The sequence below is a fragment of the Sander vitreus genome, chromosome 14 (assembly GCF_031162955.1).
Source record: "Sander vitreus isolate 19-12246 chromosome 14, sanVit1, whole genome shotgun sequence".
NCBI lineage: Eukaryota > Metazoa > Chordata > Actinopteri > Perciformes > Percidae > Sander > Sander vitreus.
In genome coordinates, this window is record NC_135868.1 from 24,224,821 (window position 1) to 24,252,441 (window position 27,621).

Below are 27,621 nucleotides of genomic sequence, written 5' to 3' on the forward strand. Positions count from 1 at the left end.
TCACATGCAATCGCAAGGTAATGTAATTCAATGGAGGCCAAATGGCGTTGATAAACACGCTAGAAAGTGAGTATGCATCTTGATAACACGCCAATAATGGCATACGAATTGGCGTGTCATACATACGCCACTTCATGAGCTCAGTCTGCTTCAGAACTCAAGACAAAATAAGAGTTTACTTGCAAAATGTAACGTGCAAAATATTTGTCTTTCTCGATTACATTGTTCTTGTGATCGTTAGGAGCCAAAATCGAAATCAATTTGCACAGCCCTAATGTTAGGTTGCTGCTCCTGTCAGTGCCCCATGCCCAAAAGGCAAGTTGGTCTTCGGGCGCCTGCGGTTGCCCACTGCTCCTACAGTATGTAGGCTCTATAGGATGGGTTAAATGCAGAAGATGAATTTCATTTCTCTGTGACTGACAATAAAGGCAACTCTAACCTTTTTAACCTTTACTGGTAGATACAGCCGGTGCAGATTAATATGACAGGTCCCAGGAACCTGGGTGCAGCAAACGGCCCTTGATTTGTCAGAAATACAACAGAGGAGCAACTGGTGTATCTGTTTACATTGCAGACAAACTAACTAAAAAAACTAAAGACTAATAAATGGTAAATGGACTGCATTTGTATAAGGCTTTTCTGGTCTTAACGACCACTCAAAGTGCTTTACAGCACAACATTTACACACGCATTTATGTGCTGATGGCAGAGGAGGCAAGGTGGCCCCAGCACCAGGGAGCGATAAACATTCACACGCACATCGGGACTAATTTGGGGTTCAATATCTTGCCCAAGGACCTTCTGACTTCTGCTCTACCTCCTGAGCCGCAGCCGCCCAAGTACAAATACCTGTCAATAATTGGTATTTTTCATCATCGTGAGCAACTGCAGACCACAGTAAACTGAGTAAAAGTGAGACTAATCCACCAAAAAATGTGGGTTATATGCAGTGTTTTCTTTGTGGAGGCATTTTCATCGCTGTAAGCTCCATATAAAAAATGCATTATTTTCTTATAATAAAGCCACCCTGTGTTTTTGACAGTTGGATGCGCTTAATGTGAAGCAGCAGCAGTAGAAATGTTGGGTTTGCATCCCACAGCTGAAAACTCCTGTATAGAGAAGTAATTACAGAACCTACACATTCAGCAGTCAGTTATGTTGTTCACCAACTACAGCAATCCACAATATCATCATAAGTCATTGACAGGTGAATCTTGTGACAATCAAATTCTAATCTACATTTTACCACGTGATGTCGTTAAACTCGTGCCTCCCGATATTAAAGCTTTTCTTTTTTTAGAAGACGTCATTTTATTTGGGTAAATATGGAGCTTCTGAGGCAAGGGAAGGTTCTGCTCAGACACACTTTGTGATCCAGGCTGTTTATATTTGGTGAATATATAAGAGTATCCCTGTTGTGCTGCCATATTTTAGGTGAGACTAGTATTCACATGTGTTGAAATAGGTCAGAGTGGTCATTAAGCGAGCAAGTACCTTAAATGGGAAAACAGAAATGATCGTAAATAGTGTCTGGTAGTACACGGTGATGCAATGTCTGGTGTCCATAAACATTAGCAAAGCAAAGCCCCATCTGCATAAAAGCCTTTATATGCAAATGATCTCCAGAAGATGCTTTCTTCTCTGCTATTCCTGTGAACACATGCTAATTCCAGCTCCTCTGAGACCTCACAAGACTGCAAATGAAATACTAACGGCCATTAGAGAACTTTAAAGCTCTTTGTGTCGACACTGTGCTTTAAAAAAACAATGACGCCAAAAGTCATTTCATGAGATTTTGAGATAAACAAGGTCACCCAGACCCATCTGCATCTGTATTGCTCAGTCAGGATATAATTGGCTGTGTTTTAAATGACACTGTAATTAGACAGGTTCCTGAACAGGAAGTCACATGCAGTTTTACTCTTGATCGATCCCACTGCTCTGGATGGACACTCTGCCGCCGCCACTTATTCCTCTTTGCCTTTGACCGGAGCTGTTTCTGGAAGAGAAGTCCTCCTGTTAAAGGGGAATCGACTGTGTTTTTCCCTCCGATTGAGGGCGGTCCAATTTCTATCAAGTAAACATCCTCCGCTGTCCCTGTTAGTCTGAAAATTAAGAGAGACTTCCTTCTTTTTTTCTCCTCCTGGCCCAAATCTCTGATGTTTCACCAATAAGAATGGTAGAAATTAAAAGCATAGAAAGAAAACGACCCGGAGTGCAACCTCTGTGGTTTTCTGCTGCTGCTCCATCAGGTCAGTTAACTGCTTATAAAATGAAAGCTCAGTCGATGTAAAAAGCTCTGACAACACATCATCAAACCACAAGGTCAGGCTGCCTTTGATTTCCGACAGAGCAGCTTGACTTTGCTCCCATCTCGATTACAGTGCAGGTTAGACTCCTGGCTTCTCATCTGGATGACTGACGTTCAGTATCTCACTGGAGCTATTTTACAGCACAGCTTTATGGAAGTCAAGCTTGTTTACCTAAAATCAAACCCCAAAAACTTGCAGCTCAACATCCAAAACATTAACGGTTTTGTTAAGGTTTTTGTGCCACTTCCCCAGAGCCCAAATGCAAAGCTTTAATTCAAGACAAGAAAACCTCAATCACTGAACAGGCAGAAATACCAGCCTTGTCATCTGCATTATCCTTAATAGACAGGAAAGCAATTCAGACACAAGACGTGCTGTGTTTTGCGAAACGGACCTGACTCACCACTTGCTCTAACCCTACACATGTAACCTGAATGTAGCAAATTCATCGCTACGTTTGTAAGTCATTCTGGCCGATGAAGGAAATCACTACCCGGAGTAAAAGTAGAGGAGGCAGCTTGACTGCAAACATAATAAATTACAGCACCTCATCATAAAGACCTGGGATGCAGTGGACATATTTTGCTGATATATAACACTATTCTCGTAATAGTATATTTTAATGCTTTAAGATCATATGAACACGTGGTGTAGAAAGAGGATATACTGCAGTTACCTGATCCATCCCAGCCTTGTACACATATCCATTCCTGCCTCCAATAATTCTCAGAATGTATCACATTCTCTTAAAAAAAAAGAAGTTAATAAGATTATTAAAAAAAAATATGAGTTCCTGCTCTTTCATCTAAACATGTTTGTGTCTCATGTCAGGAGTCGAGGAGGAGTTCCTCCGCTGCATGCGGCGGTGCCCCGAGGAGCAGCACCCAGAGGTGCCCCGCCAATCCGGGCTCCGTCTTCCAGAGGGAGGGGGGTTCAGAGAGCCAGAGGCGCTCCCCCAACCGCCGGGTACCGGCCGGCTCCTCCCATAGTTCAGGAAACATATGGCGAATATGTGAGTATATTTTTTTTTGTGTCACACAAAAATGCAAAACATTTGCTCACCACAGGCAAAAACATAATTTTTCAATTTTGAGTTTTTGGGCTATTTTGCTGCCATAACATGTCTTCTATCTTCTATATATGGAGAAAAAAACCCTCGAAAATACACATTAAGATTTTACCAAACGTTAGCATTAGATAATACCTGATTTGCGTATTTAATAATACATTTTTTATAAAACTTGTAATACAAAATAATGGTCTTAATGTAAGCGATCAACTGGGGTCAACAAGTTTCATGGTGATATATGTAAGAATGTTAGAATGTTTACCCTATTCATCTGTACTGTCTTACAAAATGTATGGAATTTTACAATCCATATCTTTGAAGGACGTTTTCTCAAAATACCTTTTTCTCCGACTCTGACCCAGAAATCTCCACTTCAGTAGAGGGCTTTGTTAATATTTCATTCATAACCGGATTTATGTAACATCTTATACCTAAACATGGTGACATTTTTTTTGTTGTTGCTGTTTTTCTGATTTACAGAGTGATTAAAAGAGATGGCCAAAATTCCCTCTGTGAAAACCTTTGGCTCTAATATGTCAACAAAATGAAATAAGAATTTTGACTATTACTATAACCTATCGAACAAATTAATAGTTCTTCTTTTAGTCTTACCACGTTATCATACACCTAACCACGTTATCACACACCTAACCACGTTATCATACACCCAACCACGTTATCATACACCTAACCACGTTATCACACACCTAACCACGTTATCATACACCCAACCACGGTCAAAACACTGACCTTGTTTTGCACAACACAGCTGAACCAATTAGGCCACATTTAAATTTACATTTCCCACCCCCAGTGTCACACGCTGGTTGCCAATGAAATGGCTCCAACAATATCTATCAGTTCATTTCTTTTCCCTATTCACCTGCAGTGTGTGAGAACTTTATATTTTTGGATATCTTTGGGTTTTGGAAACAAGCTAATTGACTTGTTCTGGGCTCTGGGAACTTGTGAAAGGCTGTTTTTTACTTTTTTGTGGCATTTTTATAAACAAAACGATCTGTGCCTTTTTAATAGCCACGGTGTTATTAAGACTAAGGCTTAATTAGGCTTAATTAAATTAAGGCTACAATTAGGAGTCAACGATGCATGCAAGTTTGAGGATGATTACAGGTGCATTCTGGTATTGTAAAAAAGCTACCTTTAGTTGTCCAGCTTTGCTGTTCTTGTCCTTAGCTGTTATGTCTTTTTCTGTGTAAGTTCATTGAGATCAATACAACCACCGAAGTCAAATTTATTTTATGTGCACAGTATAAAGCTGATTATGAACAACTTGAAGTTAGTTATTGTTGATTGGCCTGCTGATTTGGCCCACTCACCATCACAGACAGCTGTTGCAGCAGTAGTGGCCGTGACCCACAGCTCATACTTTAAACCTTTCTGCGCCTGATTGCTGCATTTTGCATCATACATCACATAGACTGAGTCATAACTCAAGAACATCATTATGTCCATCGCGAATTGATCTCCATTAATCCACTTAGGAATCATAGAAAAAGTAGCTCCTTACAATTTCAGAACTTGCCTGAGAATCATCACAAGTTTTCTTCAGTATCAAAGTAATCCAGTGATAGTCATCTCTATAGCCATGGGTACACTGCAAAAAGAAACTGCTAATAGCTGATTATGAACAACTTGAAGTAAGTTATTTTAGATTGGCCTGCTGATTTAGCCCGCTCACCATCACAGACAGCTGTTGCAGCAGTAGTGGCCGTGACCCCACAGCTCATGGAAGCCAGTATGATTTAAACGGCAAAGAGGAACTGCTACTAGCTAACTCTGCATACTTTTAATGGTGCCAGTTTGATAAGGAGATAAGAAAACAGGGCTCAAGTTTTGCCCCATGGCAACATTATGTTTCCTATTTACAACTCCCAAAACATTATGGGAACTGTTTTTCTGTTGTCCAAAGCGTGGAGCATGATTATCCCCCAAATAGAAATAAGATAAATTAATAAATATATTTCTTTTCATATTGCACTATAAAAAGGTTGTTGGGGGTGGAAGTTTTCGCAGCTTTGTCTGAAGGGGGCCCACGGTGTCAGACTTTAAAATCTGCTCTGAATAACCAAGACTATTCAATTCAATTCAATTTTATTTATAGTATCAAATCATAACAGGAGTTATCTCAAGACACTTCACAGATAGAGTAGGTCTAGACCACACTCTATAATATACAAAAGACCCAACAATTCCAGTAGTTCCCCCAAGAGCAAGCATTTTAGTGCGACAGTGGCGAGGAAAAACTCCCTTTTAGGAAGAAACCTGGGACAGAACCAAGCTCTTGGTAGGCGGTGTCTGACGGTGTCGGTTGGGGGGTGTGATGAACAGTGGCAATAATAGTCACAATAAAGATAATGGCTAGAAGTAATAGTTGTAATAGTTCATGGTGTAGAGCACAGCAGGGCGTAACAGGGCGTGGCAGGGCGTTAAAATGTTGTTTTATAATTTGGGTGAACTCGCCCTTTTAAAAGACGCCAGTTTCAGCCCCGGATATGGATAGCTGTTCAAATATGAACCTGTATGAGTTGAACGCCACCGTATTTCCTTTTTTACTTGCTACATGAGGTGTTCTTCCACATAGAGAATGTGAATTTGTTATTGTAGCCAATATTGTGATTTGGTCTCGTAGCTTACCTGTACACTGTTATGGTAACCTGGCTGTAATATCAACAGCTGCCAGACGTGAATATATTAATCTTAGAGTCAGAGTCAAGGCAAGATCCCTAGGGACTCCAGCATCAACATTGCATATTTAGCAGCTAGAAGGAGAGAGGAGGTGGCCCGCGTTGCAAAATTGCCCCAGCAGCCCATACCTAACCACATGTGACAGGTTTATTCAGAGGTTGCAATTCAAATGTGTGGAGGTCGTGGAGAATGACTCCTGGACCAGCTGTTTCCCATCATTGTCACAGTTGTAAACTGCATCCCCCGACACCTGCACCTGTGCATCTGGGTGGAGAAAAAAACATCCCCAACATCTGCCGGATGATAAATCTAACCACATCGCTGCAAATTAGAGGGTGAATGAGTTTGACTCTGTCTTATATCTGAATACCATCCCAGGACAAGTGTTCTCCATCGGCCCCTGACAAATAGGCTCTTGTGTTCATCAATGCAATGACAAAGAGATGTTTGTTGTTTACATTTGTTGCCTTCATTCATCACTGCTTAACATTTGCCCATATGCATGTTCACATCGTTCTCTTTTTCCTGCGCGGCATTGCCACGGGCCAAAACATTTGTTCAGCTGGAGGCGATTTGTTTCTCTCTCTTGTTCACACTTAAAACGCCAGCCCTGGGTTACCTGGGTGATTTTGTCATGATGACTCACGGGGGTAGACACTATCTTTGTCTGGATGGTTTTTGTCTTACATAATCTATCCTCTGTTAACGCTGTTTGTATATCAGTATCAAATTACTCTGAATCCAATTGTTACCAAACAAAATCACAGAAATGTTATTATGCTGTGATCCAGTCTTGGCAGCCCCATCAGTCTTAAAAGGTTACTATGATTGCCGCCAAATCTCATTTCATGTAATTCTTTAGGTGCATTGAGAGCTCTGTCTTACCTACTGCTAATCCCATTGAAGAACGATTAAACATGATGTAATTCCCATTTTAGAAACCAGGCTGCATGTCATCTTTTTTTGTGCTACTTCGTTGCCACTGTGCAATCTGAGGAGGCTAATCAAAGTAGCAGAACTTCACTTTCATGCTAAATCTAGAGCTTTATCTATGTGTGGTTGTTTTTGTTCACACAGAAGCTTAATTCCTCTGGGTGAGAAGACCATGAAATGTGCAATGCACGTGGGTTGGTATTGTTTATGTTACATCCTCCGCATACAGAAATCCATTCTGAGCACTTTGGGTCCTGGCTGACTGTTATGGCCTTAAAAAAAAAACATCCCCCGCTTTGCATGTCCAGCAACTTTGACAGCCAAGCATTGTTAATCGAATTGTGTTCTCTATGGTGCTGCTCTTGTAGCAGTTTCAATCTAAATTGGGTGTAATGGTTAGGAAATATGTCAGACACAAGAAGCTACATCCAACTGGCGTGGCAGACAAGACAAGTGATGAAGATTAGATTGAAACCTATTCACATGGGACAAAACCTGTGATTTGGTATAATTGCAGATTAAATGAATTCATTTCTATCTCTTGCAAAAGTGAATCATCTGTAATTTCCACTACAAGTTAGACATTTCAGTAAGCATTCTAGTAATTATTGTATTTGTGCAGCTGTAATTTGTTTTGTAAGTTTTTTAAGTGTCTGTTTGGAACAGGCGCGATTGCCTGGTTCCCAGTATTGAATTTGTTAAACGTTATACCTGCTAACCATCAGTGTAACATTGTCATTGTGAGCATGTTAGCATGCTGATGTTAGCATTTACCTCAAAGAGTGACTCTGACTCTTAAGGCCTTTTGCACACCAAGTCAAAAGATTTTGTCGCACGTTTCAAAATAAGTACAAACTTATGTTGTGTCAATCACGTTACCCACCAGCTCCGAAATCAATCAACAATAAAGGTTTTCGGAATAGGTTTGATTTTCTGCGTTTTTTTCGCATCCCTCAAAAGCCCTTTTGAGATTTGTTTGACCACTCAGAGCCACCGTACATGCAAACGTCATCATCCAAAATGGCATCTGATAAGCTGATTCACTTCGTCTCCCAGCACAAAGCACTTTACGACAAAGATAAGAACACAGAGATGCAGAATATAAGCATAGATTGTGGCAGGTGATTGAAAAAACAGCTTGGAATCGGGGATGATAGGCACTGATTGCAAAACAAAGGATCTACAAAATATTAGACAGTAGTGCTTGTTCTCTAGGCAGCTAAACAATATCTTTTTGCTAATGTCATTCATTAGCCCCTTTTGTATTGCAAATGTTTGCAACGAATAGAGTAATAAAGTGCATCAGACGTAGTGCGCAAGGTTTCTGTGTGTAACAATTTTCATCGGATTAAAAAAATGCATACGGAAAATACGGACTTGGTATGCAAAGGCCTTGAATCTTTTTATCTTATGGGGTCTTTCAAACAACAATCAATACATAATGAATATCAGAAATGATGACCTTGTAGAACCCCATATATGGTAATCCTATTACTGTATATGGCCACCTAGCAAGAACAAAGTGCTCAATACTAACCCGCTGGTCAGCCATGGCCATTTTGTGTAGAGTTTTATTTTTCTCCCAGTGCCTGCATTAATCTTCACAGGTGAAGCAAGAACAGACGAGTACAGCTACTGTAGTTGCATCAGAGGCACTGTTTTCCAGTGCAGCGGTTTCTGCAGGGCTAATTAATTAATGACATGTATTCCCCTGATAACACTTGAATATACTTTAAAACTTAGCCCAAGATCAAAACCAAGCTAAGATATTTGTCAAGTGTAACACAGGGTAGAGATACTTCAACTTGATGCATGGGCCAACTTTTTGGCATCCTCAATCTGATAGCTTGAGTAGTATTTCTACCCCTGCAGCGGAAAAGCTTCAGCAAATTCCAGTCTATTCAGCGTTCTGAAATATGCTGGCAGGAAGAGCCGAATAAATGACACATAGCTTTTAGACATTTTGAGACCAAGACAGATGACCGAGGGTTACAGATCCTTGATTATTTGTTTTCTTTGAACAGTATCATGGCATCTCATTTTGCTTTTAGCGGTAAGAAGTTAAGAGCAGTGTGTGGCACAGCTGTGCGGAGGCGAGACTTTTTTTCTTTGAACAGATGGTATCGTGCTAAAGTCGTCTGGGAAGAACAAGGCATTTCTTCTTCTTTTGATTTGCTTAATTTCCTCGCTTTGTTGTTTGCATTGGTGACACCTTTGGGGTTTTAGCACAGGATGTGCAGTTCATAATGTGAGGACAGTGTGTTTTTGAACTCATTTGGATTTAGTACAGTGTGCAGGGAACAAATCCAGCGCCTGAAAAGCCTGCTCTGGGTGTCAGCAGCATCCTATCGGTTACAGTGGTATTGTAGAGCACGGTGGAGCAGCTGTGATACTGCTGTTGTAACATGCAGTGCCAGGCCCTCTGTTAGTCTTCAGTGGCCTCAGAGGCCAGTTCTTATCTTTTAACAACACGCCTCTCATCCATCCACTGGCATACAAATGAAACACTCACTTAGGGGCTGCTCTCTCTCTCTGCCCTGTCTCTGTCTCCACTCCCCTCTTCCAACCTCTCACTGTCACACTAATCCTGTTTAGTGTCGGAAACACAGCGCTGTTGCAGTATTGTCGTGCTATTGTGCTCTCCGAGATATTTTGAGTAAATGGTATATCAATAGAAACACATCGGATATTATAATAGCTTCAAACACACTATCATCACAGTCTGCTTTCATTTTTAAAGCTGTTTTTCCTCGCATCAGACACCAAAGAAAAGAACCATTTCCAATGTGCCAGTGTGATTTATAAACCAGAGAATGTTTCTCCTCTCAGCTCGCTTGTAACTCAATTATAGAGGAGCGGCTCTAATAAATGGCAATAACATGCCATTGTTAAAGTTTAATATGGTCCTTAATACCAGGCCGTGTTGTCCAATGTGAGTGGACAGCACCTAGAGAGAGTCGCCATCGAGACGAGAGGAGGACTCCGTTAACGCTAATGGCACATGGCTTGTGCTGAAAACTAATCAGGGTCTCTAGTACCTGCTCTGCTAACACTGGACGTCCCTATCAGGACAGCTTGGTCAGGACTCCTTGGCGTCATGTTTGTAACGCTCTGTAAATCCTTTTGGCATACTATTTCAACATTCAAGGTAGGGTTAGGTTTAGGCAACAAAACTAGTTTGTTAGGTTTAGGAAAAGATTGTAGTTTGGGTTAAAATAAGCACGTTTGTAACGTGATGTACGTACGTGACGTTAATACGTAATTGAAAATAAGTCAACATTGACTTTTCGTTTCACACGGAACAGCGGTCTCTTGGGTGAAAGTCCTGTGTTTGTTTGACCCATCCATCCACCCCGACCTCCTACCTTTGCGGACTTTGGCGCTTCTGTTACTATTTGTTATAAACGTACCGAGAGATCGATTCCTCAAAACTTTGACCCTTTTCACATTTGCTTGCTACCTGGAAATCTAATGCGAAATCTGTATTGGATATTCATTGTCCCCAGAGGATGAATTTCAATGTAATACTGACTCCCCGAAATGTGCCTCTAGTCCAGTTATCTAATGCCAGAAATCAGACCTTTTCCCATGAAATATCAGAGGCGCCACCCTCAGGCCAAACTGCCAAATGTGCGTGCAAGATTTCCTCTAATTAATTTGGCTGATTGAGGGGATGCACATTTTTTATTTGAATGACCCTTTGGAATTTATCCAGGCAACAGTATGGTTATTTTATCACACTTTAATACTGTGGTGTGTAATAAGGCATAATTGCAGCCGTTAGGGTTCTCTAGCAGGGCTTTTGAGTTGAAGGCAGTGGTAAACGAGCCAGTATTACCATTTTTACCATATAGTTTTGTGCCAGCGGCTGTAAACTAATGCATTAGCACCTCTAAGAAGTAACTGACAAACAAAGTCCTACTGTTTTCTGGACAGCCTCTGGACAGGATACACAAGAGGATGTCGGTTGGCGGCCTGATCCCCGGCTCCTCCTGTCCACATATCAAAGATTTCTTGAGCGAGACACTGAACCGCAATGGCTCCTGATGGTTAGCTCAGTGCCTTGCACGGTAGCTTTCCACCATCGATGTGTTAGTGTCTGTGAATAAGAGGAAAATTGCTTTATTATATGTATTCCATGATAGAAACACCACATAGTTTCGTTGTGGAGTAGGTGTAAAAATCACTTTGTATGAAATCAGTTTTGAATGACTGAGTTCCTGGAGGTACTTTTATATCATATGGACAATATGAATTACATAAAATAATTACAAAACATGTCAAGGTAAAGTCATTAAACTCTACAACAGAGACTTGTAAGTCCCTACAGGAATAGAAATACATTCCAGAGGTTGACATGAAAAGCTAAAAGAACATAGTATTTCGTAATTTTCTTTCTTTTTAACATTAGTAACATTTCCACCCAGCACTATGCTTGCCTCAGACTGAACCAGCAAAGTTTATTTATCAGGTGTCATCTAGAGACATACAGTACATACAGTCATGTATGCTAAAGTTGACTAAAAAGAGGAATAAAAAAATCATCTTTTGGAAATTGATCTTAATGCCTTAATTAAAAACAATGAGGAAAAATCCAACCTTTAAGGACACCAGTTTGGTTTGTGAATGAATAATGTATCATAAATAAATAAATGTTCTTCCTTAAAATACAGGGGGCATAAGTAAGTATACCCCTATGTTAAATTCCCATAGAGGCAGGCAGATGTTTATTTTTAAAGGCCAGTTATTTCATGGATCCAGGATACTATGATCCTGATAAAGTTCCCTTGGCCTTTGGAATTACAATAGCCCCACATCATCACATAGCCTTCACCATACCTAGAGATTGGCATGGTTTTATTTCAGTTAGTTCAGCCTAATAGCTGGTTTGATTTGCATTGAGAGATGATCTTATGGAAAGTACCCCATGCTATTGGGGCTATTTTAATTCCAAAGTCCAAGGGGACTTTATCAGGATCATAGTATCCTGGATCCATGAAATAACTGGCCTTTAAAAATAAACATCTGCCTGCCTCTTTGGGAATTTAACATAGGGGTGTACTTACTTATGCCCCCTGTATTTTAAGGAAGAACATTTATTTATTTAAGATACATTATTCATTCACAAAGAAAATTGGTGTCCTTAAAGGTTGGATTTTTCCTCATTTTTTTAATTAAGGCATTAAGATCAATTTGCAAAAGATGATTTTTTTATTCCTCTTTTTAGTCAACTTTAGCATGGGTGTCCTACTTTTTTCACATGACTGTATATATATTTTGTTACGTTTCTTTGCATCACTGGATGGATAATGCAACTTGAATCATGAACAGAATACCAGGTTTTCTAAAAGTAAGGAAAACTACACAAAAGACATCCAGCATATATATAAAAGATCACATTTAATTGTTATTTCTTATGCAAAAGGTAATTAAAATGTTAAGCCATTTTTAGAAAGAAATAAGAAAGAACATTTAAAAGGTGTAGGAGAGACATTAACTCTCTGATTAACTCTCAATGGGGAACTGAAACGTGTTCCACTGATCTGAAATAACTCTGTAATAAACTGTGATATAAGTTCATGATATCAGTGTCTTATACAGTATGTATTGCCCACGCAGCTCATTATTTTTTATTAGCTGCACCTTTTTAGTATGTAACTGCCAGCATTTCATGATACCACTGCAACAAAGCAAGCAATCGAATTTCTGTTTCTCACATCAAGTTATATAACTCTGCCGCCAAGACGTGTAGTCCTTAGACTTGATTCATTTCTGAAGGTCACTTCCCATTTATTGTGCTGCTGAACTAGAAGCTTTGTGCCTGGCTGCTAATTGACTGCGTTGATTTATTTTGAGATGATGAACTGTACAAGACGCATTGTGAAAAGACTTCCTTTCTCCCTTTTCACTAGGCCCTGTTCCCAAAATGAATACTGTTTTGTGTCTGCTTAATCCTTAATTCTAGTGTAATGTTTTAGGTTATTGTTTTAGTTTATTTGTTACATTATTATTTGACATAGGCCTGTTCAGTAGGTTTTATGGGTTCATAGTATTTTGACATGGTTCTGCCTGTGATGTGGGGGGTAGATCAGCTGCTCTCTAGCTTAATTGAGGAGAGTGCATGCAGGTTTGCCTCATTAGGTCCTTTCTGTAGGGAGGGGCTGGGCAATCCTAAAGTGTAGACAATAGGTAGGGCTGCAGCTATCGATTATTTTAATAATCGAGTATTCTACCGATTATTCCATCGATTAATCAAGTAATCGGATAAGAAATACTTAGTAAGAAATACTTAGTAAACAGCTATAGTAAATATTTATTATTGCTGTTTACTAAAAAAAAAAAAGGAAACCTGTCTTTTGTATATATACTTTTGTATATCCTTTTTTAGAAAAAGCAACATTTTTTATTGCCAAATTCTTGGCTTCGTCATTCACCAATTTTTGGTGGCCCAAATGTTAATATTTTTCACCCCCTTCCCCTTCTTGCCTCTGGCTCTTTGCACTGGATATGCAAAAGAGCTGTTCACTAACCAGAGGATAAATGTGACGGTACAAAGCTTACAGCAGGGCTAGCTGGGGGGAGGAGCCGGTTTGTCTCCGGCAGCAGCTAAGTTTCCAAAGATTAGTAGCAGGGGCGCCGCCAGGAATTTTGGGCCCCATGACAAAAAATCTAATTTAGCCCCCTCTGCACATCTCTAGGACCTAACTGTCCCATCAAAAGCTTTACATAACTCTAATTAAAGGCTTGCAACTGTCTTGCTTCTTGTAGTTCAATACAGTTAAGTTGTCTGTATCTTACATGCGGGCTCAGGTAAGCTACTCACTGTTTCCAACTGTCCAGCATCCAGTACAGACAGTAGGTTGTTGTTTTTTTTATTTTATTTCATAATGATCATTATGTGAGAAAATAATTGTTAATAATGTGTTTGAATTTCTGTCATTAATAAATATTTCCTTTTCTTTTTTGTAATGGTAAAAAGAGCAAGAGAGACGGAGAAATCCCCACAGACTCCCTGCAATGATGCTAACTAGCATGTCATTGAACACAGTGTTGCTCACCTTCTTCACTGGGACAGGGAGGGGCACGGTTAGGGGGAGACTAGGGGGGGGTGCTGCTGACTCATCTGTTAAGTCTGCTAAAAGGGGCAGGGACAATGATTTAATATGAATATCTTGCTAAACGTTTCCCTGCACTGATTAAATGGTGATTAAATGTAGGCTAACACTAGTCTGTAGCTAGCTAGCTTATTTCACTATGGACATTAAGCCAACAGGTTAATACCACTCACAGACTATAGGCTACAAACCTTTCTTGGAGAAAAACTGGGTTACAGTTTGACACCCTTAACTTTGTCTTTCCTCTCTCTCTTTTCTTTTTTGAAAACCAGATTTTGATTTAATGTTACTTGGCAACACTGTAGTCACTGGAGTTCTGACACATCAACTGACTGCAACTAAACACCGTCACTGAGCGCTAAGGCAGGACCAAACCATTTCATGCAGATACAGGGGGGTGGTCGCCGGTCAATATGGATGTTTACTTTTTGGTCAATGGGGATATTTAACTTTTACTGCCAAAAACAAGTAAAAACAAAGAGATCATTAATGCTATTATTATATTTGAAATATATATACTGAATGATGATGGTTTAATCATTTTATATTAGTTTTTACCAATTTTTTACCTATACGGCGCCCCTGATTAGTAGCAAACTAATAAACAGTTAGACTACAAACTGACAGCTTTCGTTTTAGCTTGTTGGTAAAACATCGCTATTTGCAGAGTAGCATGCTGTAGGCTAGTTGTGTAAAAGCAGACGTTTATTACCTTTTGTCGGGTTCGCTCCGTGGAATGGATGAGTACACTCAGTGTTTTCTACAGAGATGATGTAGCAGCATGTTTGCAGCTTAAAATGATCCCAAACTTTCTGTCGTTTTCTCTCGCCTGTCTCTTCTCTTAGACCCTCGCTATTTTCGTCTTCCTTCATTTGTAATCTGGGCCGTCAGTCTTGTGTCCACAGAAGCGTCAACATGTTGTGCGCTAGTAATTATCCTCCGTGCGGAAACACAGTGAGCCGTACAACCTTAATTACGTTGATTTAACGAAGCTTCGAGGCAAAGAATTTTGCTTGGAGGATTTAAATTATTCGAGTTATTCCAGGAATCGTTTCAGCCCTAACAATAGGTAAAACTGTTTTTGCAGCAGTTGACATTTTGATATTATGTTGGTGCTTGTGGTTGTGTAAGCACATGTGTGTGTGTGTGTGTGTGTGTGTGTGTGTGTGTGTGTGTGTGTGTGTATGTATATATATATATATAAGGAAAGGAATGGACAGCTTGCAGAGATGTTGCTGTTTCGTTTGTTTGGGGGTATTTTGCCGTAGTGATTTTTGTTTTTGTATTTTGGTTTGAGTATGTTTTGGTGTCGTTTTGTTAATAAATACACATATTGTGCACTTTAAAAGCCTCCTCTCTAGTCTTCAGTCGTGACACGCATACATTGTTTTTCCTGTATTAGAAGTCATGTTTCACCAGTATGCTATATATTATTTATTATATTATTATTTAATTTTCTTTGACCTATAATAGGTGTAACATGAAGGTAACAGAATGACTGTTCCCTTTATTGACCTTATTTAGCTTTCAAATGGCATGCGTAGTAATTTAGGCTGGGTATCGCCACGGATTTCCCGATTCGATTCCGATTTAATGTCGGTTTGGGATATTTCAGTTGCTAAACAAATTTTGCTTGGATGTGAAAGAGATTCTACAATCGTACAAGGTTCCCTCTAACCTGGTGCATTATTAAAAGTAGAAATTGACCCCAAGACAGTAACATTAACACACGTTTTATGTAACATGAACACACTAATAAAGTGGAGCTCTACTGACTCTAGCAGGGGTATTCAAATGAAATTGCAAGAGCTCCAGTAAGTCAACCCTCCACCCCGAAGAATTCCATACCTACAAATATAAACTATATACTAATAATACTAATTCAATACTAAAGAAATCAGTTTAGTCAACATCTTTAAACTCAAAGAGGTAAAAATACACTGCCTATTATGAACAAACACACAGTATGATGAAAAACAAAGTGCCATAAATCCGTCGGATCTAAATTTGCTTTCTAAATATTCCTTTCAGTCGATAGAAAAAAACCTCCTCAAAAGGAAAACTAAATAAAGTGCTCTTTTAGGCTGATCTGAGCTTAATAATCACATAAAGATAGAAGTACAAGCTTCCTAGCTTAAAAAAGGCAAAAATACAGTGTCTATATTGAACAAGCATATGATGAATGGAAAAACAAACACACAAACAGAGAGTGAGACAGGATTCACTCCTTGGGGTGGCAGTAGCTCAGTCCGTAGGGAGTTGGGTTAGGAACCGGAGGGTCGCTGGTCGCTGGGGCGGACCAAAGTACAGAGTGCGGATTGGTAGCTGGAGAGATGCCAGTTCACCTCCTGGGCACTGCCAGGTGCTCTTGAGCAAGGGACCATACCCCCCCAACCGCTCAGGACGCTGGTCTAGCACTGGCAGCCCACTCACTCTGACATCTCTCCATTTGTGCATGGATGGGTCCTGAGCATGTGTGTGTGTATTTCAGGCTTGTGTGTAGTGATTTCTAACAAAAAACAGAGTGTAAATTATAATTTCCCCACTGGGGATCAATAAACAGAATAAATGAAATACAGATCGCTCTCATTGAGCTTTGGGCACGTTGCTTTTCAGTGTCCTGACATCAGGCTATTGCGGTTAAGTTTTCTCTAGTTTGTCTAGTTTCATAGTGGCGTTTAATAATTTCACTTTTGAAAATCGCAACAGACTTGTGCAAATGAGGCACACCGGCCTCGTAGAAATCATAGCAGGAAGATGAAACGCATACTTTTCTGTCCACTCATCTCGGAAGATTTGGTTTTCACTTTTGATAATGCCATGTTCTTGTATTGTTTTGTGTACCTGTGTAGCACTTCGGTCATCTTGTGTCTCTCCCGCATGTTTTTGCAACCTAGCAATGGCAACAAACAGTCACAGGCCTCGTTCTGCCTGTTAAAAATTCCGGTAGCACTTTACTTGAAGGTATCTACATAAGAGTGACATGACACTGTCATGAACACAGTCATGACACTGTCATGACACAGTCATGACACATGAACCCTAACCCTAACCATAACTTGTCATGACAAAAACCGAATGACACTTACTAAAAGAAGCATTATGTCATAAACGTTTATGACTTGTTTATAATGTTTATGACACGTTCATGACAGTGTCATGTCACTCTTATGTAGATACCTTCAAGTAAAGTCTAACCAAAATTCCTTTATTGACAAGATATACAAGAAGACAAGATTTCCCAGTTGTGTCAAAAGGCTTCCTCGGTCCGGATGGAAGCCTCCTGCGGTCCGGTTTTGGACCGGAGTCCGCCAGTTGGTGACCCCTGCTCTAGAGTCACTGAGTATTGAGTGACATTTCATTCAGATATCTTGAGTAAGAGGTCAAGGGACCCCTTTTAAAATGGCCTTGCCAGTTTTTCCCTCGCCTATCTTTGGAGCTTTTTTTTTAACCCCCTTCCCAAAAAGCATGACATAGTTGGTACCAATGGATTCTTTCTGTCTGTTTGCTTCATATGATAGAGGAAGAGCTCAATTCTAGATTTTATTTATTTCAATTCATTTTATTCAAATGAAAAACGATTTAAAGCGGAGCATTGATTTTTTTTAGGAGAAATCAGTATGGAATACCCAGTGGAGACACTCAGCTCGTACAGGTTTTGACTGTCCTCATGTTTTTATGCTCAGAGAAATGATTTTACTTGACAACTGTGGCTGCTTGCACAATCACAGCTACATGGTTTTACTATTTGTCTTCCTGTCGAGATTCTAGCCATCCAATATTTATAACCACACCTATTTATTCCAGCCTGCAGTAGGGACTGTATAATAGAGACCCTTTTTGAAAAGATTGAAATAGAACGATCCCCAGAGATTTGAGACAATAACAGGTGTCTTTCTGACAAAAAACAGTCATTTTAATTTCAAATGGGATGATGTTTCTAGCAGTGCACAGACTTACTTCAGCACATGCCTTTTAGTTCAAGCTATTTCAGCTTCAAAGACTTTAGTTGTGGCTTTGAGCAAAGTGTGTGTGTTGCATTGTTATTTTGTCTACCACTTTAAAATGTTAAAGTATTAACAATTCACAGATAAAATACAGCTTATTGTAATCTGATGCCCGTACTGTGTATACTTGCTGGAAAAATGTCAGGTGCTTGAAAGAAAACATAGTTGCTATTTTTTCCTCACCAAGACCAGCTAAGACCTGGTTCTTCTGTCAGATAACTCCTCAGAATAAAAGTGATGATTATAAATATCCATCAAGCAGACCCTAAATATTATTTTATCAATGTATTGATACTTACAGTATCTGTACTAATACTCCTTGGGCGCACTGTGCTCAGTGTATCATATATTTATGTGTTTGCAAAGTGATCATGGCATGCTGTACTGTTAATTGTTGTTGGAAAAACAAGTGTTCTCCAGACGCTGAGAGTAGCGACTCAATATATTTTCACCAACTTGAGTTGGGCAAAGTGGACGGGCTGCACTGACAGAAGGGCAGCAGTGTAGGGTTCGGCAAAATGTTAAAATATTCACAAAATGTCAAGAAAGATAAAAAATATTCACCTTTGTTTTCCTTATTAAACAGAAAAATACAACCTTCTGAATTCAATTTTCTCTATTTCACCGAACTAATACTAGCCTTATTGCCTTGTTATCTAATCACAAAACACACTGCATTCAAAAAATAAAAACCACCAAAACCGTCTTGGTTTGTCTGTCCACTGTTCCAACGATCAACAACTCTGGTTTGGTTGAAATAACCCCTTAATTTACCTAGTTGGATGTGAAAATATACCGGCTCTACACGCTGTTCAGTTGCAAGCGGCTCTCACCAAAAAAAACACCCAAGAAAAAAACGCTGCCGATGTACTCAGCCAATTGCCGATTGCCAATATATTCATCTAATCGCCCAACCCTACAGCAGTGGCTCTGCTCAGAAAACCTAAAACACTGCAAATATATGAAATGTCCCTTTAGTTGCCCAGTGTTACCCCTGGTACACACAACAACCATGACACACAAATGCATAGCACTAGCTGGTTAAAGTTAGACCACTTTTCAGATAAATGACTTATAAACCTCTAACACAACACAAATGGAGCAGAATAACCTTCACAGTTGTAGTATTTATTATATAGTAGAATTATTTCATCTTCAGAGTTTTATTGGGCAGAAAAAGGCTATTGCAAATCAAAGTCTACAGTTTGATCTACTCTTTTGAAAAGTGCTTTTAATTCATTCCTTTAGATAAGACTTTTTCAGAACCGCTGCTTTTAGCTTTTTTTAACAAAGTGTTCAAGGGGTTTAATATTGTCAAAAGTACAGTTGTTGACTAAACTGAGTCCTTGCATTAGCATGGGGAATTGTTGACTTTGGAAAAGCTCTTGTAACTGCAGAATTAGAAATGCAAGGAGGGACTTAGAGTCCCCTCGAGCTACCTCTGTAGACAAATAAAAGGACCTCCACAAAAACAAACAGACTTCCCCCTCACACGCAAACAACAAAGGAAATACAAACAAGTCTTGAAAGCCACCCAATGGGATGACCAAGGCGAGGTTTGAGCATATAAAAGTGATTCTTAAAATGCACCTGCCACAAGAAACAAGAAAGTATTACCACATCCGGGTCTCTTTGTTAAGAGTAGTTCCTTCATACAGTACGTACTTTTTTCTCCATTTCTGGAGGATTAAAGATAAAAGAGTCAATTCAAATGCTGTCATTTGACAAATGCATGTTTCTAATCAGGAATTAGGGCCTTAATAATAATATGGATGTGATGAGCATTTTCTTCTGGTGCTAAATCTTAACAGACATTCATTTCAAGCATGCAAATCAGGGGGATGGAATTAGCCAAGAAGTGTGTGGGGGATGAGAGATGTGTCGCTAGGGGTCGGCGCCTTTTGTGGAACATAAGTCCCATTTATCCCAAATTAGGACGGGTGCGGCACTGGTTCGCTTTGATGTTCCTCTTGGCGGGAGCCTGGGTGGAGTGCAGAAGGGGGAACGGGGCAGATTGTTGTAGCACAAACAGATGTTCAAGGCTCATCCTTTGAGGTGGTGATGAAACGTTGCCACAGCGAGAGTCTTTACATCCCACTCTCAGTCAGTTGACACAGAGACAAGGGCAGGGCTTCATTTGCTACTTTAATGGTGCTGCATATGGGCTGTTATACCAACAGCAGCAGATTGACCTATATCTGTGCTAAGTTGAAAGCTTCAGTGCATTGCAATGTGTCGTTAAAAAACAACTACCCTGTAAGCATTTTATGGTGTTTTAAAAGATGCTGAAATTGTTGTAAACCAATTTCAGAAAGGTATTTAGGTCACAACTTAAATGTTCCATATCGTAAATGGTGAGATTTCCATGTCTTTTTTGAATACTGTGAAAGTATCAAATAATATGCAGAAACGCCGAGAGTCCAGATGTAAAAGACCCGGATACGCTGACCAATCAGAGCAGACTTGGCTTTTTCAGTAGGGGGTCTTAAAGAGACTGGCGCTAAAACGGAGCGTTTCAGACAGAGGGTGAATATAAGTATATTCAGATTTTAACATTACATAATGTAAACATGTTCTAGTACAATTACAAAATTAGTATGAAGCTGAAAATGATCTTAATATGGAACAATGGAGCACACAGCAGCTCTAATCCAACATATGTCTTCTCACCCTCTTCGCTCTACATTTCAACAGGTTTATACTGTTGCACAAGTTGTCATATCAACGTCTCTTCAATTTCAAAATATTTCCTGTAATAATTTTTCTGGTCTGTAACTCATCTGACTGGTTGCATTTTGTCTCTGTTACTTCAGGAATATGACGACGACTACGGAACAGCTTACGATGACCAAGGATATGAATCGTATGACAACAACTACAGTAATCAAGGACAAAAGTAAGTTCTGCTATTTTATCCAAAGTGCCCTTACTATTAGGCATTTACCAGCACAGTATTACCAAGAATCATGTTCATGTTGGACATTTCTGCGCCATTCAATTCACACACATGTTCTAGGTTGAGAGCCAGTAGAGGAAGAAGCCTCTCTTGCTGTATGTAGAGAGGTGGGAAGTGTTTGGGTCAAGTGTGTAGCACATTCCACTTTCATTCTACAAATTAAAAGTCATTGACTTACTTTTAAAGCTGCACTAATCAATGTTTTTACACTACTAATGTATGAAATAACTGTGTAATATGAGAGAATCACAAATTGTAAACTATGGCTGGGAGATATGGAGAAAATCAAATATCACGATATTCTTGACCAAATACCTCGATGTCGATATTGCGGCGATAATGTATGGATGACAATTGGTGTTTTCCCGAAAATATTTTGTAAATACATTTTTTGATAATCATCAGTAATGTGGATATAATGACTAGTAAGTCCAGAAAGTCGCTTTACTGTTATGTAGCCTTTAAAATCAGGAAAAGACAACACTTGTATCATATTGCGATATTACGATATCCAAAATGTAAGATGATATATATATATAAAAATAGAAGGCAAAATAACAGAAACACCTCTCTGTATAAGGCAATATAGTTAAACAGCACCTCAAACTACATCCTCCAAAATGATCGTACAGTTAAATCAACACCTCTCTAAAACACTATCAACAAAAAAAGAGCATTAAAACCTTCAAGAAGGAAGGGTTTTATTGCAGGACTGTTGTATTACACCGCATTAGTTTTAGCTAGGTGTATCTAATAAACTGGCAACTGGGTGTACGTACGAGGAATAAATAACTGACATGAGCCAGCGCAAAAACGTGACAGTGACAGGACTCCAAACTGCTTGTGTGAGTGACCAGTTGTATTGACATTATGTCTTTAGTCTAAATACTAGTTTATGAGCAGCGTCTGAGGGCAGCGATTTCGCTACAGTCTGGCCATTTGGGCTGGAACAGCTGGATTATGGTGTTATTAGCTGTTAGGAGTCATGTATGCTCATTTAGAGCCCTGTTTGAAACTCGAAAGAACACTTTTTGTCAATGAGGTATTTTGTGAAGTGTGAAATATTTTAACTGACCTCTAAAGTCGTCTTTTAAGATTACTAAAAAAAGTGGATTTCAAAGCTATAGTGCGTAGTTTCTGTCTCCCCCCATGACGAATTCTAAGTAATGACAACAACACTGTCGGCGCAGCCACATGACGCAAGCCTTGGGTGATCGCTCTCTTTTTGGATTTTCGTCCTTCTGCTGAACGTGTCGGCCTTTTCTTAGCAGTACAATCACTGACTAAAACATTTCGCAGGCGCTTCTTTGGGTTTTCAGTCATGCCTTCACCTGTTGCAGCAGTCCTTGTCGTCTCCAAAGCTGAACGCTGCTGTTTCCTATCTCAGTAGTGACGTAAAACGCATCCTTCGAACGTCGCACTTTGTAAACACAGCCATACTGAGAAGTTGTGTGGAGCTGATCGTCTTTATTAGCTTTATAGCAACTTGGCAATGGCTTGAATGTAACGGGCGTTCATTAAAATAAAATAGTCGTGCACTATAGCTTTAACAATCAGATTTCGGAGATTTAGAAAAGATTGGATGCATAGCAGGATCTCTAAATCACGCATTGTCAGCCGACTCAGTGACGTATCACATTAATTGCAGCTCATTACGTTAAACACATTATCTTTGTTTTAATCACCCTTTAAAATGTCTAGCCAAAGGGGCATTCTCGATGTGTTTCTCATGTCAATACAAAATAAACAGTTTTAGTGGTACGTTGCTCCATTTACCAGAGGGTCCTGCACGGCTAACTGCAGAATATTGATTTTCTTACATCCAGGCAGCTATCACACTCTCCAAGCCGCACAAGGTCAAAGGCTTTCTCTTTGGTTTGTTGGTGTCCCACTGTATTCCATCAGCACACAGTGTGCTATATTTTTGTATGCCTGACTGTGCCACTTCAAAAAAAGAGTGATTGTTGCCACATTTAGTGTGTCAAAAATTGGATTGCATTGGCAGCAGCTGGAAAAGATGAAAACAGACGAGAGAAGAAAGAAGAACATTCATCTGTCCTTTGGCTTTTGTGAGCACGGTGGTCGATGTTTTCTTTTGTGGAGGTGTCAGGATGTATGTCACCCAGGCTTCATCCATCTTTTGTGCTATCTCTTTTTTTTTTTTTGGGGGGGGGGCTTATCACACACACATGTGCACACACACTCCCTCTCTGACACGCCGAGGGATGTATCTTGGAAGGATTTTTGGTCGGGTGTAGAGATGCTAACTGGGGGGGAACACAGGTCCGCCTCAGGAATCTGCAGCTATTTGTTTTGTAAGCAGCCTCGTGAATAATGTTAGGGGTGTTTTGGTGATGGTGGCTGGAGCAGGGGGTGGTGGCACAGAAGAAAAATGGACTCCTTCATGTAAAGGCTTGAGGCTGGGTCGACTCAAAGAGATTTTCATGTCTGTTATGTGGTGGGAAACAAAGCAACTAATAGGGCCCAGACATGGAAGCCTGTGCCTCCGGAGACAGCTGATTCACTTACTTCTTCTCTTGTTTCTGTGTCCTGGATTGGGTTGAAAAGATGCTGTTACTGCAGGCTGACATGGTGCATGTTTACCACATAAGCTTTATGCAGTATTTCTGGGATTCAGCCAGCCTTGGATTGATTATGGACATTTGTCCATAAATATAAAACATATTGTGTGACTTGTGTTCTTTTTGTTTGTCCTTTCTTTTATGGCTGCTTGATTATGGCAAAAATCATAATCACAATTATTTTGGTCAATACTGAGATCATGGTTATTTAACACGATTACTCATTTACTTGGAAACATGGTGCATATGTTGAACTTTGATTTTCTTGACGTTTAAATATAATTCAACTGAAAATCAAATGAGATGAATAATATACATATTATATATATATATATATATATGTATTAGGGCTGTCAATCGATTACAAAATGTAATCTAATTAATTACATACTCTGTGATTAATTAATCGAAATTAATCGCATACATAATTAACGGTGCCTGAAACGATACTTTTTAAGAAAGTATAAAAAGAAAAGAAAAAAAGGGTACTAAACAACAGTTGGTGACATAGCCTTGCTAAGGCCATATGGTCAAAATTAAATAATTTAATAATAATGTATAACAATAACAATAACTTATTTCACTAGTAAATTGCTGTTGAACGACAAAAACAACCACCAGATGGGAAAAGGACATTTACAATAACTTCAAATGCACCACGAGGCTGTAGTTTACCAGTTTCATTGAACGCACCGTCTGTGTTGTTTCTCCGACGGCAGCTGCAGATTGTTACATCCCGGTGTTGAATCCTCTACAGGAAAACACAGTCACACTTTACACCGTTTAGCGTTAGCTGTCAGCATTTTAACCGTGTTTAATCCAGCTACTAGCTAGCGGTAGGCTAACGTTAGCTGCTGTTGAGTATAGTGTTAACTAGCGTCACGTGCAGCGGGGTTTGTGTTGCCTGTATCGTCTTCAGAACATCAGAGAGAAGCCCAGACATATCAGTGGCACCAGATTTCGTTAGCCAGGGTTGGCAGGAAGAAGATTTGTACAAGTAAATGTTCCAATTAATGATCCAGGCAGAACATTCTCATCTCCCTCCTTCATTTTACAGTCCAATGGTGGCTAGAACGGCTCTGGGTCAAACGTCAATATCATGGAATAGATTAATCTGCGTTATTTTTTTAACGTGTTATTTTTTCTCAGATTAATTAATCGAAATGAACGCGTTATTTTGACAGCCCTAATATATGTATGTATGTATGTATATATATATATATATATATATATATATATATATATATATATATATATATATATATATATACATACATACATACATTTGAATAAATAATATATGAATAATAAATAAAAATCTATTAGATCAAAGTAAATAAGATCAACTATGTTGTAACATTATTGCACTTCCACAATCTACTGAAAACTCCTAAACATATATTCAATATAAACAAATAATAAATAAGAATAAATTAGACCACAACAAATTAGATCAAATATATTGTTGTGCACTGCCACAACCTACTGAAAACTCTTAAACATATATTCAACATTTTGGTTAACTATATTTAATTGTTTATATTTAATTTATTCCAGTCAGCGAAAGCACAGCGCTGTAAGAGAAAGGGATGCCCTGGAAGTATAACACAAGACAAAACGAGACCATCAACGTGAAACGGAATGGCACAATCATCATTTTATCTCAATTATCTTGTTTTTATAATTTTATGAAGCCAATATCGTAATTAAAAATGATTTTGATTAGAAGTTCGATCGCCCAGCCCTAGTTTGTTTACTACTGCAGACAGGACATGAAAGCGTATGTACACAGTTCTGAATAGAAGACATTCTGATGCTATTATAATGCTGCGTTATCTATGTCTTACCTTTGATAATTGCATTGTAGCTACTGCAGTTAATACTGCAACATAATACTGTCCCTCCATAGCTTCCTCTTCACTTCACTTCCTCTTCCTATTTAGCTTTTTGATGGACAAAGGTGCATTATTTTCACCCCGAGCTCGAGGAAATTCATAGTATGTCCCAGCTGCAGCAGGGCCTCAAGGAGTGTGTGTGTGTGTGTGTGTGTTTGTGTGGACGAGAAGTCTCCTAACAATGTTTCTCAGGTCTAAGGAGCTCCCAGTCACCAATCTGAGCTCTGACTGCGTGGCAGGATTTCAAGTGCCGGAGGATAACAAGCAGAACAATTTACAGTCTCTCTGTCACGGTATTACCCCGGTGGCTTATGTTAGAAACAGGCCTGCCATTTGTGAACACGGAGGGGAAAGGGAGAGGATGGTTTTAAAAGACTTCTGCTCTTAAAAAGGTTGTGGTATTGCATCAGTGGATTTACTGATTTACCTTAATTATCTTGGAACATCGTTCCATATCTAGGACTGGGTACTGAATTCAATACTTTTTAGGCACCGACCGAATTTCCTCCTTAATATCGCGTATCGAAAGATGCCTCGTCATTCAATACCTAAGGAGCAAATCTCGTCAGCGTCAGTGAGCCAGTTAGCACGCAGCATGCTTCTACCAAGATCTAATTATGTTTGTGATTGGCTGTCTAACGTTACCCGATGTAGAGACACTTAGAAAAAACTCTACATTACACACACAGACGGGGCTCACGCAGTAGGAGCTGAAAAATAAATAATAATATTTGTGACGGAGCTCACGTAGTAGGAGCTGAAAAATAAATAATAATATTTGTGACGGGGCTCACGTAGTAGGAGCTGAAAAATAAATAATAATATTTGTGACGGGGCTCACGTAGTAGGAGCTGAAAACTAAATAATAATATTTGTGACGGGGCTCACGTAGTAGGAGCTGAAAAATAAATAATAATATTTGTGCCGTAATGTAATGTAATTTCTTTTTGTTTAATGAAATTGGTTTCGTTCAGGAACTGGTATCGAAGTCATGGTATTGGTATTGGTATTGAATATTATATTATATATTAATAATATATATATATATATATATATATAACGATACCCAGCCCAATCATAACACATGAAATACATTTAGCTATAGGTGGTTATCAAAGAGATCTTACTATTCTAAAACAGAAAAACTGGGGATTTGTTGTCACTTTGACATAAAAATCAGAACTGACTTTCCTCATAAGACACAGAATTACCAGAGGACTCGATATTTGTGCAGAGTTAATTGGTCGACCATCAGAAAATAATGATTTTGATAATTGACCAAGATATGTTTTAGGGCTATCAAAATGAGCGTGATAATAACGCGAGTTAACGCAAATTCCTTTTAACGCCACTAAACGCTCTTAACGCCTTGCGTAGTTTGAATGCAAAAAGTTAAAAATGTAAAAGTTTTCTGCTGAGAAGACCATAGACAGTATGGGAAAGACGGAGCCTGTTTAGCGACGATTCAAGATGGCTGACGCTCGTTTTGCTTTGGAAAACTTTGTGTAAAGACGACAAACATGCGGAAGTAGCTCCTACTACTGGCTGTAGTCCATTGCCTCTGGGCAAAAAATCTTCCGATGATGCCAGAATCGTTGTTTTGCGTCATCTGAAGATTTTTTCCAGACCCACAATACAGAGATCTCTCGTTTCAGGGGGACATGAGGGAGGTAAGCACGGTCTTAATGCTTAAAGCTTAATGCTAAATCGGTGAAGTATCCCTTTAAGGGCTATAGATAGAGACTGTAAAGTAGTACGAAACATTATTTAAGTGTTAAATTTGTACGCTGAAAACAGATAAAAATGTGCGATTAATTCACGATTGATCGCAAGTTAACTATGGACAATAATGCGATAAATCGCGATTCAATATTTGAATCGATTGACAGCCCTAATATGTTTACATTCAGTGTTTCCCATCAAAACACATGGTGTGTTTAAAACTTGACAAACACATGGAATGCATTTAGTTTTTTTCTATTATAAATCCTGTGTTGTTGACATCCATTGTTGCAATCTTCTTCTTGCCTGCTTTTGTTGGCACGT

General features: G+C 39.2%; 1 protein-coding gene across 1 annotated transcript in view; it reads left to right on the forward strand.

Moving 5' to 3' along the window:
- The window catches only part of khdrbs3 (KH domain containing, RNA binding, signal transduction associated 3), a 127,780-nt gene that overhangs the window by 85,497 nt on the left and 14,662 nt on the right, over nucleotides 1–27,621 (forward strand). Inside the window, exons 6-7 of the mRNA XM_078267615.1 lie at nucleotides 3,144–3,324; nucleotides 20,956–21,038. Coding sequence (XP_078123741.1) covers nucleotides 3,144–3,324; nucleotides 20,956–21,038 — 264 coding nt within the window. The remainder of the gene's footprint in view (nucleotides 1–3,143; nucleotides 3,325–20,955; nucleotides 21,039–27,621) is intronic.